At 41.6% G+C, this 14,899-nt stretch overlaps 1 protein-coding gene across 2 annotated transcripts in view; it reads left to right on the top strand.

Moving 5' to 3' along the window:
• EOGT (EGF domain specific O-linked N-acetylglucosamine transferase) overlaps positions 1-14,899 on the top strand; it is a 37,048-nt gene that overhangs the window by 10,926 nt on the left and 11,223 nt on the right. For both annotated transcript variants that reach the window (XR_006965150.1, XM_047096025.1), the window contains exons 8-13: positions 3,035-3,141; positions 6,367-6,470; positions 12,045-12,137; positions 12,491-12,562; positions 12,709-12,795; positions 13,316-13,384. Coding sequence is in view for 1 of the 2 variants with exons in the window: in XM_047096025.1 (XP_046951981.1) it covers positions 3,035-3,141; positions 6,367-6,470; positions 12,045-12,137; positions 12,491-12,562; positions 12,709-12,795; positions 13,316-13,384 (532 nt within the window). In the remaining variant the exon portion in view is untranslated. The remainder of the gene's footprint in view (positions 1-3,034; positions 3,142-6,366; positions 6,471-12,044; positions 12,138-12,490; positions 12,563-12,708; positions 12,796-13,315; positions 13,385-14,899) is intronic.

The following is a 14,899-nucleotide window of genomic DNA, read 5'->3' as shown; positions in this document are numbered from 1 at the left end:
CCGAAATCAAGAGTCGGATGCTCAACCGACTGAGCCACCCAGGTGCTCCTAAAACATTTTTACTAATTCTTTGGTCTAATTGACTATATCTAGAGATTAACAAATTGGGGTACTTTAAAAAAAACTTTTTTTTAAAACTTTTTATTTGGAAATAATTGTAGACTTCCAGAAGTTTAGACAGCGCAAGGAGTTCCTATTGTACCCCTATCCCAGCTTCCTCTAATGATGACATCTAACATAACCACAATGATCAAAATCAGGAAATTGACATTGTTGCAATAATATTAAGTAAACATATTTGAATTTCACCAGTGCTTGCATGCACTCTTTTTTATTTTTTATTTTTGGATGCATAATTCTGTGAAATTTATATCATACGTCTGTGTGCATGCAACCACTAACACAATCAGGACACAGAACTGTTCTGTCATCTCAAAGAAACTCCCGTGCTACCCCTTTAGTCTAGCTGAGCACTCAGTTCCAGCGTATATGTTACATTTTCCACATGCCACCGAGCAGTTGTCCAACAACAGCTGGCTGTCCTACAATTCAACTCAATTCTGACACCATCTACCCAGAGACAACATCAGATCCCACATAGGTTAAGAGCTCAGTCCCACAAGACTGTCCCCCCGCCCATTTTAGACCCCAGTTACAAGCCCAGGGGATCACCTGTGCTTCTGACTGATCCATCGGCTGTAGATTGGGTTAGATTTTGCTAGAGTGGCTCAAGTAACTTAGAGAAATATTTTGCCTACTAGACTACCAGTTTATTCTAGAAGGATGTAGCTCAGGAACACCCAGATGGAAGAGTTGCAAAGAGCAAGGTGTGGGGAAGGGGCGCAGAGCTTCTGTGCCTTCTCCAGGCACCCCACGTGTTCCCCAACCCAGAAACCTTCCAAGTCCTCTCCTGTTAGGTTTTCTTGGAGGCTTCCTTACCTCCATGACAGTTGATTCAAACTCCAGCCCTTCTTTATTCCCCTAAGGTGTGGGGGTGGGACTGAAAGGTCCAACCCTCTAATAATGGTGATTCTGATTGGGTGATGTGGTGATTCTTCTGGCAGCCAGCCCCCAACCTTAGGGAGGGCGAAAAGTGCCTCATTAGCATAACAAAAGACACTTTCCTGGCTTTGAAATTCCAAGGGCTTTCTCCCTTGGCCAGAAATGGGGATGAAGACCAAATATGTATATATCTTATTATAAATCACAATATCACAAGTCACATAGCATAGTCTTATTTAATGTTAACTTTTGAGGCCAAACATTCATGCTCAGCAAATCCTTCAGGATAATAATCCGCCATACATTTATAGGGCATTTTACAATCTGCAATGCAGTATCTTCCTTAACTGAGGTTAAAAATCAAAATTCACCTGAGTAACTTTGAAGATCCTAGTTGGCTTTATTCGGCGATTCATGAATTGGGCAGCCTCCCATCTAGCAAACAGAGAAGAGCTCCAAGAAGCTGTACAAAATGCTTCTGCTTTTATAGGCAGAAGGGGGCAGGGACAAGAAAAAGAGCAGATCCCTTCATCTTCCTGTGGGGGAGGTGGACTCTGTGTGATAGATGGCCTTGTTGGTGCTGACCAGAAAATTACGGACTGGCTGCTTAAGACTCCATTCCTAGAGAAGTTGGAAAGTGTAATTAGGTTAGGCATTAAGCTTCGGTTTGGTGACGTGGGCTTACCACAAGTGACTCCATTTTGGGCCTCTTTTTTCTCTTCAACACTTAATGTGAGTTTTGCAGTAGGAGTTCCTCTACTGCAGTGAGCTGTTTGATTACCTAGTATGTTTCGATATCTGATTTCACATGGTGGTAGTTCCCTCTGGTGTATTTATATTAGTAATTTATTGCCATGTAACAAATTACTCCCAAATATGCACTAGGGTATATTTTCATTCATTATCTATTTGATAACAAACTACTCCAAGATTTTACAGTTTAAGACAACAAACTTTATTATCTCATGAAGTTTCTGATGGTCAGGATTTGGAGGCAGCTTAGCCGGCCGGTTCTGGCTCAGGATCTCTCACAAGGTTGCAGTTCAGCTATTGACAAAGGCTTAGCCATCCCTAGGCTCAAGTCGTCTTGGAGACTCTGCTTCTAGGCTCCCTCATGTTGTGGTAAGTTTCACTTTCTCTGTGTCTGGTGCCATGTTTTTGCCACATGGACCTCTCCCTTAGTGCTACTCACAGCATGGTAGCCGGCTCTGAGAGACAGAGAGAGAGAGAGAGACTAAGCACGTGCCCTAGGATAGAGGCTTTGGTCTTTGTGTACTCTAATCTCAGAAGTCTTATACCATCATTTCTGCCATATTCTGTTCATTGGAAGTAAATCACCAAGTCCGGCCCACACTTAAAGGGAGGGAGTTAATCTCTACCTCTTGAAGGGAGAAGTATCAGAGAACTTGTGGACCTATTTTTGAAATCACCACAATAATTCGGCATTGTGTGTATTTTAACAGGATTTGTTTGATATTTGTTTTACATCAGTTGTCTCAAAGATGAAGAGTTACAATCTTTAGGTTAATTATCTTTTGGCACATGCCCGTGATTATCTTCTTTTGTAGGGAAGAAAACTGTGCCATATGGTCTCCAAAGACATTTTCTGAGAAAAAGACTTTACTTTCTAACGGGAGGCTTAGCTATCTGCTGTCTTTCTGAGGCACTCAATAATTTTTGGAAAGCCATCTGTTTTAGAATCCTAAAGTCTACCACAAGATCACAAGAAGGCTTTTTGAATCTTCCCACTTTACTGGTAGATTATTTAGCCAATGCATTGTGTAGATTTCTTTTTTGTCTGGAAAATTCCTGCTTTATCTTGTACATGAAGCTGTCATCTTTCTTCCTGGTCTCAATCTTAAAATCATTATCAAGTTATATAAATATTAGTAAGTTTGAGAAGTTCCACTTGTCTTCATAAGAGCATATTCTAGAAATAAAGTCCCCCTAATGAGCACATCCTGAGTTACAGTATTACAGTAGGAAGTTCAGGCGGATCCCTTTGAAACTATCTCCCAACTCTTAATTCCAGGTTTGCTGAGCTACAAAGCTATACTCAGCTCGCCTTCAGACCCATAGAAGCTGCTGAATGTGACGTTGTTATTGAAAAACCAACCTACTTCATGAAACTGGATGCAGGTGAGAAGTTAAACTTGCCTGTTATTTATTTATCAGTGAATAAGGCATTGTTCCTTCTTTGATATGTGTATGTAGTGATTTCCTGTGACTTTCTGGGAGGCTGTGTGGCATTAAATAGTGGGTTTGCTTTTTGAAGTGGGTTCCTTCTCTGAAGAAGGGAGCTAGTTTGAACTTCCCATTATATGATACTTTTGGTATTTTAGTGGAGACCTGGACATTCGTATCAGATGACTCTATCAGAATCAAAAGATGAGAGAAAAAGGTCTATGGACACCTTCTGTAGCTAAATTTACCCCATCTGGTTTCTGCAATAACTTGATTTGTGTTGTACTTCCTTAGAAAAAATTTAAAAGGAAAAGCCATGGGTAGGAGAGGAATGCCCTTGCTCTTCTGCCCTTTCTAAAATCCTTTCCATGACTGAAGGGAAATGAAAATTCCTCTGAAGTTAGCAGTGCAGTGTATTATTAGGGGCAAAAAGTTAGTTACATTATTTTCCCATTTGTACCTATAGCTTCTGACTCTCAACTTTCAAGGGCAGCTTTAACTTTGTGAACCAGTTGCCCCAGAGAGGAGAAACGTGGATCGTGCTATATTATGTGTCTTATTATGAGAGAAAAAGATCATGGAGTGCCTGGGTGGCTCAGTGAGTTAAGTGTCCAACTCTTCTGCTCAGGTCATGATCTCACAGTTCTTGAGTTCAAGCCCCGCATCGGGCTCTGTGTTGACGGCATGGACCCTGCTTGGGATTCTGTCTCTCCCTCTCTCTCTGCTCCTCACCACTTGCTCTCTCTTTCTCAAAATAAATAAAAAACAAATTTTAAAAGAGATAAAGGTTATTCTGCCATGCCATATCAAAATGCATGAGGGGCCGGGCTTCCAGGGAAATATAGAGAGCTCTCTGTCACAAATATTTCAGAATTACTATAATGTATTGGTCATATTTTTAATGCTTCTGTTTTCTGAAGCTGTAATTCTTATATAACAAAGCATTAGGTTCAGAAATCAGACCCGTTGTGGTTTTTGGAATGAGAGCAAGTAAGAATGCTGTGTTCAAGGTCCCGACTCTTGTTTTAAATATGCAAATTGAAAAGGGGCAAAGAAAACTCTGTGATCTGCCTGAAAAGAGGTGGATATGTATGAGCTGTTAAATGGATGCCCCTACTCAGGCAGTAAAATGGGTAAAGTAGGAATAATAGGCTAGCGTAGCCCCGGGCTGTTTCTTTTCCAATGTTTCTAACTCTTTTTCTTCTGACTACACCCTCATCCCGTTTCCCTTTTCACATTGACTCTTACCGTCAGAGAATGAGCATTTTACAGAACACGACTCATTGGGGGCACATTTCTTGAGAATGGGACCCATGTTTTCTCCTTCCTTGGCCACACTGGTCTGTGCTGCATCCCTCAGTACCTGTTACAAACTTGCCAGATGATCCATGGGGGAGCTAATGTGTGCTGTGCGCTCATCTGGAAATAAGGATGTGTTGTCATAGAACCTTCTTTTTCTTAGTAATTTGAAAATGTGCTCTTTGCCAAATTGTTCTGAATACATAAAGGAGTCTTTCCAAATACTCATCTAAGATTGCAGTCTAGGGGAGCCTGGGTGGTTCACTTGGTTGGGTGTCTGACTTTTCATGATCTCACAGTTTGTGGGTTCAAGCCCCGCATAGGGCTCTGTGCTGACAGCTCAGAGCCTGGAGCCTGCTTCAGATTCTGTGTCTCCCTCTCTCTCTGCCCCTCCCCAGCTCACACTCCGTTTCTCTCTCAAAAAATAAATAAACATTAAAAAAATTAAAAAAAAATAATTAGTTACCAGTCTAAAAATAATTTTTTCTCTTTGTTTTATTGAGATGTAATTGACATAGAGCACTGTATAACTTTAAGATGTACAGCATAACTGTACATGAGTATTACAGCAAAAATACTCATATCAACTGAGTATTTTTTACTCTTATTTTCTGGCACACAACATTATTATTCACCGTGGGAATGAAGTCAGAATATTTTATGATTTCTGCTTTTCAGAGTCACTGTTTTTCTTTTCAAATGCATGTTTAAAATTTTTTTTTAATGTTTGCTTATTTTTGAGAGAGAGACAGAATGCCAGCAGGGGAGGGGCAGAGAGAGAGGGAGACACAAGAATCCAAAGCAGGCTCCAGGCTCTGAGCTGTCAGCACAGAGTCCGACGTGGGGCTCAAACCCACGAACCGTGAGATCATGATCCGAGCCAAAGGCGGACACTTAACCCACTGAACCACCCAGGCGCCCCGAAGTGCATGTTTTGAATGTCAGTTCTTGGAATTTTGTCCCCTTTAGATTTGCACGTTGCCAGTTTGGATACTGGGTCCTGCATACCTAAATCGAAAGAGTGCATGTTTGGTTTCTTTTTAATGACCGACTTACAAATTTAGAAATAGCTGCACACACACTCCCTTCGCCCCTGTTTGACCCGGCAGGATCCAGGTTGTCTTCATTACAGTTTCCCTCTGTGCCAGGCACAGGGCCGGGTACTTTTAGGTACATTTTCTTTGCATTCCTCCTAACAAAGCTGGCACCTAAGTATAAGGATTTCCTATTTCTCCTAGAGAAGCTAAAGCGTGGGGACTTTATCACCTCTTGTGAAAACCTTGCTCCTGAATGGCTGAGCTGGGATTCAACATGGTTCTTCAGACTCCAAAGTTCATGCTGTTTCTATTAGAACATGAGACACTCAGCCCTTTCAAATGGTAGTTGGTTAATATTTTCCCCAGAAGCAATGCTATAAATAGCGATTAAAAAGGAATGAAAAATACCAAAATGTTAAAAGTGCCATCATTGTCCATACTTCTATGGTAAATACATATTGCTTGATTGATTTAAAAAAATAAATGATCATAAAAAATAAAATTACTCTTTTTGGCCTTATAGTTCTGCATTTTGAGCTAAATAGACTTCTCTTATTTTTTTCTTGGAATTTAGTGTTCATTGGTTACTTAGTGTATATAGGGGAAAATGCATTCCTGATTTCTAAATGGACAATTTTAAAGTGATTTTTTGAACCCAATCATCAGTTAATTGAGGACTTCCCAAGTACAGATCCTTTCGTGTTTGGAAAAACTCTTATGTTTTTCTCCCAATTATTTTCAGCTAAAAGTCTATCACACTATAAATAGGTGGGGTGAATAAAAATTGTTTAATCCTTTGCTCTTTGGGGTTAATTAACATCGATTTCTTTTTTTCCAATACCAGGTGTTAACATGTATCACCACTTCTGTGATTTTATCAATCTTTATATTACTCAGCACGTTAATAATTCATTCAGTACAGATGTGTACATCGTGATGTGGGACACCGTAAGTAAGAACATGTTCTTGGCTTCAGCTTTTTTTCAAAATTTTTAACGTTTATTTATTATTGAGAGACAGAGAGAGCCAGAGCATGAGCATGGGAGGGACAGAGAGAGAGAAAGACACAGAATCTGAAGGAGGCTCCAGGCTCCGAGCTGTCAGCACAGAGCCCGACGCAGGGCTCGAACTCACAAATTACGAGATCGTGACATGAGCCGAAGTCGGAAGCTTAACCGACTGAGCCACCCAGGTGCCCCCTTTGCTTCAGCTTTGCCTGGCTCAGTAAATGTGTGAAATGTGATGTGGTGAAATGGAGTTTTCTAACCCACACACATTTAAATATACACACATGTACACACCGATGCAGATGGGTGTGAATGTGTCTGTGCATATGCATTTACATGTATGCATACATATGGGTATGTATGCATTTGCGTGTATATATCTTTGTTCTTTGAATTTTGGAATGAAGCCGTGGAAGATTTCTTTCCCCCTCTGGGCAGGTGAAGCCCCAGAAACCTGTGCTCAGTGTTTCTTTGAGAGAGACATGTGAAGACTGTCCTTTGCTTAACCTCCATGACCTCCCACCTGACTCCCATGGGGAGATCTGGCCTCTGTTTCACCGTGTGGCCTCCTGTAATTACCACCTACCTTTGCTTAACTGTAGCTTCCCTTTTCTACTTGACTGATGCTAGATTGTGCTGTATCAGGTCACTACCCAGGGCAAGTCTTAGGTATATTAGCACGGTCTTTTTTTCCCTTCTCCTTCTTCCCTTATCTAGCCCCCCACCTACCAAGGTAACCCCCAGAGTTGCCCCAGTACACTCAGCTGGGAAATGGGATGATTCTGGTATCTCCCTCAGTATCATGGATGAACCATACAGTGTGTGAAGAGTCACAGTGCCTGGCTCTGTGTGTTGTGTGCTCTGTGTGTTGACTATGACCATGGCAATGATAGGGAGGACAAGTGGTTTATGGTGCACATGAGAGGCTGCCACTAAGAGGTCATTAAAGTTCACCTAGACATTCCAACTCACAAGATGCTCGTAGACCCCCTCTTGGCACAAGTCTGTTGAGAACATTCTTGCAGGCAGGGCAACTTCAGGCATTCCTTCCAGGGAGAGTCCTTCCAGAAGCCTGAACAGCATAGCTCAGGTGCAAGGGGCGGGGATCTTCCTAGGGCAGGTACAGACACTTCATGTTCCACAGAGGCCACTATCTCCTGCACCAGCTGTGTTGGTAGAGCTCCCAGGATCCCCGGAAGAGACAGCCAGCTCCAAGAGTCATCGTGCCCTTTCCCAGTCCAGACACATTGTACCCGTCAAGCCTCTTTTTAAATCGCAAATAGGGGCGCTTGGGTGGCTCAGTGAGTTGAGCTTCTGACTCTTGATTTTGGCTCAAGTCGTGATCTCACAGGTTCGTGGGATCAAGCCCTGTGTTGGGCTCCACGCTGGGCTTATAGCCTGCATAGGATTCTCTCTTTCCCTCTCCCTCTACCACTCCCCGGCTCATGTGTGCTCACACGCATGCTCTCTCTCTCTCTCTGAAAAAAAAATAAAAAAATAAAAAAAATTTTTAGAAAAATCACAAGCAGTGTTACTTAGAAACACAGTTGGCCCCTGCCATGTTCATTTCCAGAGAGAAGAGCCAGACAGTTAAACAAAGGTTAGATTCTTGTGCAGGACTTGGGGAAGTGTTTTGTTTTCACAGATATGAGGCTCATAGTGGAGCTGCGTAGAAAGGTTTCCTTTTATCACTGCTCCATAGACTTGTAGTTTGATTTGAAGTCTGGGGAGAATTGGTTGATAATTCTTGGCATGGGAATAATGCGGTCTTTTGATTTTCTTCTTTGCAAGTATGTGTTTCCCTCTTGAGTTCCAGTTTTGCTACCATGACGGTTTCATTTCTTAAAACTGTTTTTGTGAGCAAAGGACGCAACAGTTCCTTTCTCTTTTCTGTCAGTGCTTTTAGGTCACCGTCACCAGCTCTCAGAAGCCCTGATGATTAACTCAGGGTTGTTGTGCCTTTAAAAAAAATTTTTTTTAATATTTATTTATTTTTGAGAGAGAGAGAGAGAGAGAGAAAGCGAGAGCGAGTGAGTGGGGAGAGGCCGAGAGAGAGGGAGACACAGACTCCAAAGCAGGCTCCAGGTTTCAAGATGTCCACATAGAGCCTGACATGGAGCTTGAACCCACGAACCGTGAGATCATGACTTGAGCCGAAGTCTGACCTTAATTGAGCCACCCAGGCGCCCTTTGTTGTGCCTTTTTTAAAAAAAAATTACACCCTATGTTATATCATTGAATGCTCAGAACCCTCCAGGGAGTAGGATTTTTAGGAACTTGGTTTACAGATGAGGAAGCTGAAGCTGTGAGCAGCAGGCGGGTGTTCTAAGAGAGCACAGTCAGCGAGGGGTGGAGTCAGGGTTCCAGGCCAGGCAGTCAGACCCCATCCTGTGCACTGAAACCACAGTGCCCTGTCTCCTCCCTGTGGTCCCCTGCACATCCTATTAAGTTGACGGAAAGTTTTCTAGACACTTTCCACAAGCTTCCTTATATCTTGTTGCATGTTTTTCCATGTTTTCCTCAAGTGGACTGAGTTAAACTGAGCACCTTCTATAGCCCTCCCCTTCTCTGCACCTTCTGGAGCGTGTAAATAGGATGCACGGCCACCATGAAGTCCCAGGTTACTCACTTAACTGGTAACTGGGCACGTGATGTCAGGGCAGGCTGACCACGAGTGGCAGGGAGGGGCAGGATGCATTTAGCTGAGCAGGGTCACCACCCTCCTACTACCTCCCTCTTTTGGGGTTAAGCATCCGGCTTTGGCTCAGGTTGTGATCTCATGGTTCATGAGTTCGAGCCCCACACTGCAGCAGTTAGTGGCTTTGGATCCTCTGTGCTCCTCTCTCTCTGCCCCCTCCCCGCTTGCATATTCTCTCTCTCCTAAAATAAATAAACATTAAAAAATAAAATAAATTAAGTCATGGGAATGTAAAAAAGGAAGGAAGGAAGGAAGGAAGGAAGGAAGGAAGGAAGGAAGGAAGGAAGAAAAGAAAGAAAGAAAGAAAGAAAGAAAGAAAGAAAGAAAGAAAGAAAGAAAGAAAGAAAAAGGTCTCTTCCCCTTCTTCTTCTTCTCCAAGTTCATTTCCCTCAACAGTAACAAACTGCAGTTAACATGTGGGAGTCCCTTATAAGACTTGACTTTAGCAAATATGAAGATATCCTCATACAAAATCTATGTAAGGATCTGTATAAGGATATAATAAAATTTATGTAGGGATGTGTTTGTTTATATCCTTAGAGAAAATATACTCTCTCATATCCTAGTTTAGTATTATATCAGGGGCATCTTTCCCAGTGGGTACATTTAGGGTTATTATTATTTTTTTGTGTGTATGGTTACATGATATTTGGTAGATGCTAGGGATATCCAACACATGCCTCAGTGCATGTATCATGTCCTGCCACCCCCCAATCATATTTCATGTGTTGCCATTTTTTTTTTTGCTACTTACTGAAACACATTGAACATCCCTCCCACATACATGTGTCTTTATACACTCATCCCAGCTTTTCTGTAGGATGTATTCCTGTAAGTAGACTTTCTAAGTCATAGGTTATGTGCATGTTTAAATTGGAGACATACACAGGAGGAAATTTTATGGCATCTTCAAGAATATCCAAATATTCTTCAACCTGAGACTAGAAAGAAGTCCTTCCCTTGTGGCAGATAATTTGAAGTTGAGGGATGTGGAAAAGAACCTTTTGGAGGTGGTTGTTACTGAATAATACATGATTTCCCTGAAAAGTCAGGATTGCTGTATTTTATTATTAAATTTTCCTTTCAAAGGTATCTTATTTTATCTGAAGTATTTTATCTCAAGAAACTGTCTCGAATCACTCTTTTAATTGCCCTTTATTTATTATTGAGCCAGAATAGGGACATTTCATTTTTGATGGTATTGAGAAGGGCCTTTATTAGAATGGCATTGGAGAAACATCGAAGGGGAAAATTTTTTTATCACTACATCTAACAGTTCTCAATAACTTTGAAATAACTCTAATATGTGCAACATAAAAATTTCAAAATCTGAAAAAAGAATTGCTATAATGATAAAAAGACATGAGCATAATGTATAACCAACTGTAGACCTTGCATCTAATCCTACAATACATAGTTCTTATTTCTTTTGGCTGCATTTTTCAATCTAAGTTATACCATTTTTAAAGAAACTGATCTCCTTCCTTTAGTTGAGGGAGCATGTAATTAATTTCTACTTTGCAAAAGTGGAATGCATTTGGTAAATGTACTAGAAAGACCTATTTCCCTCTGAGAGGCAATTGTGTGCAGAGGTTAAAAGCTTGGAATCTGGAAGCAAACCGACTGGATTTAATCTCAACCCTGCAAACATACCAGCACTGCCATTTATGCAAACTACTTAAATTTGTATCTCTGTTTCCTCATCTGTAAAATGGGGATAATGGTATCTCCTAGCTTATTAAGTTTGTGGGGTGTTAATAATTTTAAGTGCTTAAAAGCATGCCTGAGATGTAGGAAATATGCAAGATGCTATTATAATTATTATTACTGTTAATGTTAATGGGGAATTGTCACATGTTACTCTTTGGTCAATGAGGAGATCATTTCTTAGAAAAACGCTCATCGGGGTGGGGTGCCTGGGTGGCTCATTCGGTTAAGTGTCTGACTTCAGCTCAGGTCACGATCTTGCACTTTGTGTGTTCGAGCCCCGTGTCAGGCTCTGTGCTGTCAGCTTGGAGCCTGGAGCCTGCTTCAGAATCTGTGTCTCTCTCTTTACCCCTTCCCCTCTATCTGTCTCTCTCTCTCAAAAATAAACATTAAAAAAAAAAAAAAAGAAAGCATTCATCATAGTTTAATGTTAGGACTTCCAAAGCATTTTCTTGCTTTGAAATTTCTTCAGAAGTGCATTCCATTTACCCTGATTGTTTTTGTTTACTGAGCTACCCTAGTGTGTACAAATGGTGTCGTATGTCTGTGATTTGGATAGAAGACTCACAGGGAAAAAACCCCACACCAACTACCATTCAGAGATGTGAGTATAAGAACAGATATGGTAGAAAAACCAAATGTTTTCAGCAGCCTAAGAGTATAATTGTGGTGATTACTTCTTTTTTAAATAAAAATTTTTAATGCTTATTTTATTTTTGAGAGTGAAAGAGAGCACATGCGGGAGAGGGGCAGAGAGAAAGGGAGACACAGAATCCTAAGCAGGCTCCAGGCTCTGAGCTGTCAGCACAGAGCCCGGTGCAGGGCTCGAACTCACAGAATTGTGAGATCATGACCTGAGCCGAAGTCGGACCCTTAACTGACTGAGCTACCCAGGCGCCCCTTGTGGTGATTATTTCTGATGACATTCCATCAAATTCGGTATTTGCTCAGGCCCAAGATGAATATCCGTGTTTCTTCTATGGATTTTTTGAGCTGGTTTAGCATCATTAGTTCTTAAGACTAACAAGCTTATTCGAGTATTTTGTTGCATTTTTAAAAAGCCATATTGCATCCTTCCATGGCCCTAACCTATTTTGTTTTCACTTTCAGAGCTCCTATGGATATGGTGACCTATTCTCTGACACATGGAGAGCATTTACGGATTATGATGTTATACATTTGAAAACTTATGATTCCAAAAGGGTACTGGAAACTTTCCTGAAATGTCTCTAAATAACAGTCATTACAGATGACTCACTCATCGAATAAATATTTAATACGAGTTTCTATTAGCTATTACCATTGATTTTTGACTTCGTAGTTGCTTTTTTTTTTATGACTAGAATAATTGTTTTTAACTAGGTAGCATTAAAAAACTTTTCCCTTTAACTTTTCCAAAATTATGATTTTCACTTGAGTGAAATAGTTTGCTGTTCAAAATATTTTAATGCAAAAAAGAGATTAATTAAAATTTGTTTTCTGTAATTTTAAGTACTGTTTTGGTGTGGAGTGTGCAAATTGTGTTCTCTTACCTTGTACAATACCTTCATTCTTAGGTGTGTTTTAAAGAAGCTATTTTTTCCCTACTCCCCCGGATGCGATACGGGCTGTTCTATAATACCCCTTTGGTAAGCATGTCAACGGGTGTTAATATTCATATTTATACACTTATTCTGGATAGATTTTAAGATACACGTTTATTTGTAACTTGAGAACATCCTAAATAGTAAGGCCGAATGGCTCATTGTAACATGAATTATTGTTTTCATGTTAGATATCTGGCTGTCAGAACACGGGATTATTCAGGGCATTTTCCCAGCATGTGCTGCACAGACTGAACATCACACAGGAGGGCCCCAAGGTAAGGAGTACATTATAGGTTCTGACTTGGGCCTGACTTCACCCAAAATAAAAACCAATGGCACCTTTGCAGAAAAAGAAACCAGCGTAAGACAGTGTTTTCTGGGGTTAATAATTTCTTGCCTGGAGTGAGTGATCCAAAATCAGATGTCACCAGCCTATGACGGATAAATAAGGGACAGTGGAAGAATGTACTTTTTTCTCCATTCTCTTTCTGCTGTCTTTCTCCGTATCTCCTTGCTTTTCCCCCAGCCCCCACCTAACCCACAAACCCCTGCTAAAAATTCCACCCAGCCAATCAAACAGAAGTGTAGTAAACAAGTTTTGTCTTCTGTGGCTAAAATGGATGCAGTGTTATTTCCTGAGGGAAGTCTGAAGGAATCAGGCTAAACAAGTACTCGTTCCCTAAATATATCCTGATTGAGTTTCATCGCTTTGTGAAAATCACATTTTAGGTTCTAGTATTCATTCATCTGTGCAGGCATATATAGCATTATTTTGCCTTTTCCTTTTGATGACAGGATGGAAGAATCCGAGTCACCATTCTTGCACGGAGTACAGAGTACCGGAAAATTCTAAACCAAAACGAGGTTAGTTTTTGGTATGTGTTTTTAATACCATCATGTTGAATTTAACTTCTTATAACTAATGCGCTTAATTTTTTTTCACATTGCGCTATATGCTTTGATTGGAAATTAATTAGGTTTTAGCAAAGTTTGATGGCTATGCCCAGTTCATCTACTAGACTCCTACTGGGGGTCAGCAAACCACCAATTGCCCAAACTAGCTTCGCCTTACTGTAAACGTTCACCTACCACAACTCAGAGTGGAAACAGAGGCAGAAACTATCTCTTGCGTCCTGCCTTTACTGCCATAGATTGCCAGACATTCTGCCTCTGTACAAACTAGCGGCAAAAATGCAAGAGTATCTTTTGAGAGATGATTGATGGAGTGTGGCAATACTGTGGCATCCAGAGGCAGACTAAGTTAGAAGAGTCTCCATTCTTTTCATGACTGTGTGTCCTGGAAATTATTCACCTCTTAGGTTTTGTACTTTATTTTGACAGCATCAGCTCTTAAATTATATTTAACTGAGATAAGATCAACATGCAAGGCCCTTGCCTATAACAGCCTGGTTGGCAGGTGTTCTCACAATAGTATGACTGAGTCCACAAAAATGTCTTGAGCACCTGCTGTGTGTTGGGCTGTGCTCTAGGCCCTGGAGCTACCGTAGAGGACAAGTGAGATCCCTGCCCTCACGGAACTTATGCTCTCTGGGTGAGACAGACAAGAAATAAGTAAATAAGTCCCTAAGTAAGGTGATTTCAGGTAGTAGTAAGTGCCACAAAGGAAGTAAAACAAGGTGATGGGGTAGAGGGGCCAGAGATGCAGCAGGAAGGGGAAACAGGTGCTGTTGGGCAGAGACCTGATCACTAAGAAGCCAGCCAAGGAGAGAGAGCCTCCCAGGCAGAAGCAGATGGCCTGTGATGTCCAGGCTTTAGGTGCTCCAGGAATGGAGAGATCACCAGGCAGCTGTAGCACAGCAGGAAAGGTGGGGGCGACCCTAGAAGAGGTCAGAGAAGTTGGGCAGGGGGTAGGAAGGTCCCATATCCTCTCGGCCTCATAGGCCTAGCTGAGAAAACGAGCGGGTTCTATTCTGGTGTGGGAGAAACCACCGTGAAGTTTTGGGCAGGGTGTGGTAGGCAGAATACCGGGCGTCCTCCAGAAGATGCCCCCATCCGAATACCTAGAACCTGTGACAAGATTAGGTTACGTGGCAGAGGGATGCTGAGCTTGTAGGTGAAATTAAGGTCGCTCGTCAGCTGGCCTGAAAGTGGGGAGATTACCCTGGATTATCCAGGAGGGCCTGATAGAATCACAAATGGGCTTTAAGCGTTCTCCACCGGAGAACCATTGCCTCTGCCTGAAAGCTCTCTGCTTAGCTGGAGTCTTCTCACTGAGCACATTTTAGTTCTGCACGTCCTTGAAAGTGGAAGAAGGAGACAGAATCCAGAAGGGAGTCATGAGGACAGAAGCAGGCCCAGGGGCCTTGCTTGAATATGGAGGAAGAGGCCCCGAGCCAAGGAATGCAATGGCTCTTAGAA

Source organism: Lynx rufus, unplaced genomic scaffold, assembly GCF_022079265.1.
Source record: "Lynx rufus isolate CCGP_SWC_20201006 ecotype Redwood Valley unplaced genomic scaffold, mLynRuf1.p SCAF_4, whole genome shotgun sequence".
NCBI lineage: Eukaryota > Metazoa > Chordata > Mammalia > Carnivora > Felidae > Lynx > Lynx rufus.
This window is presented reverse-complemented; position numbering and strand designations above follow the sequence as displayed.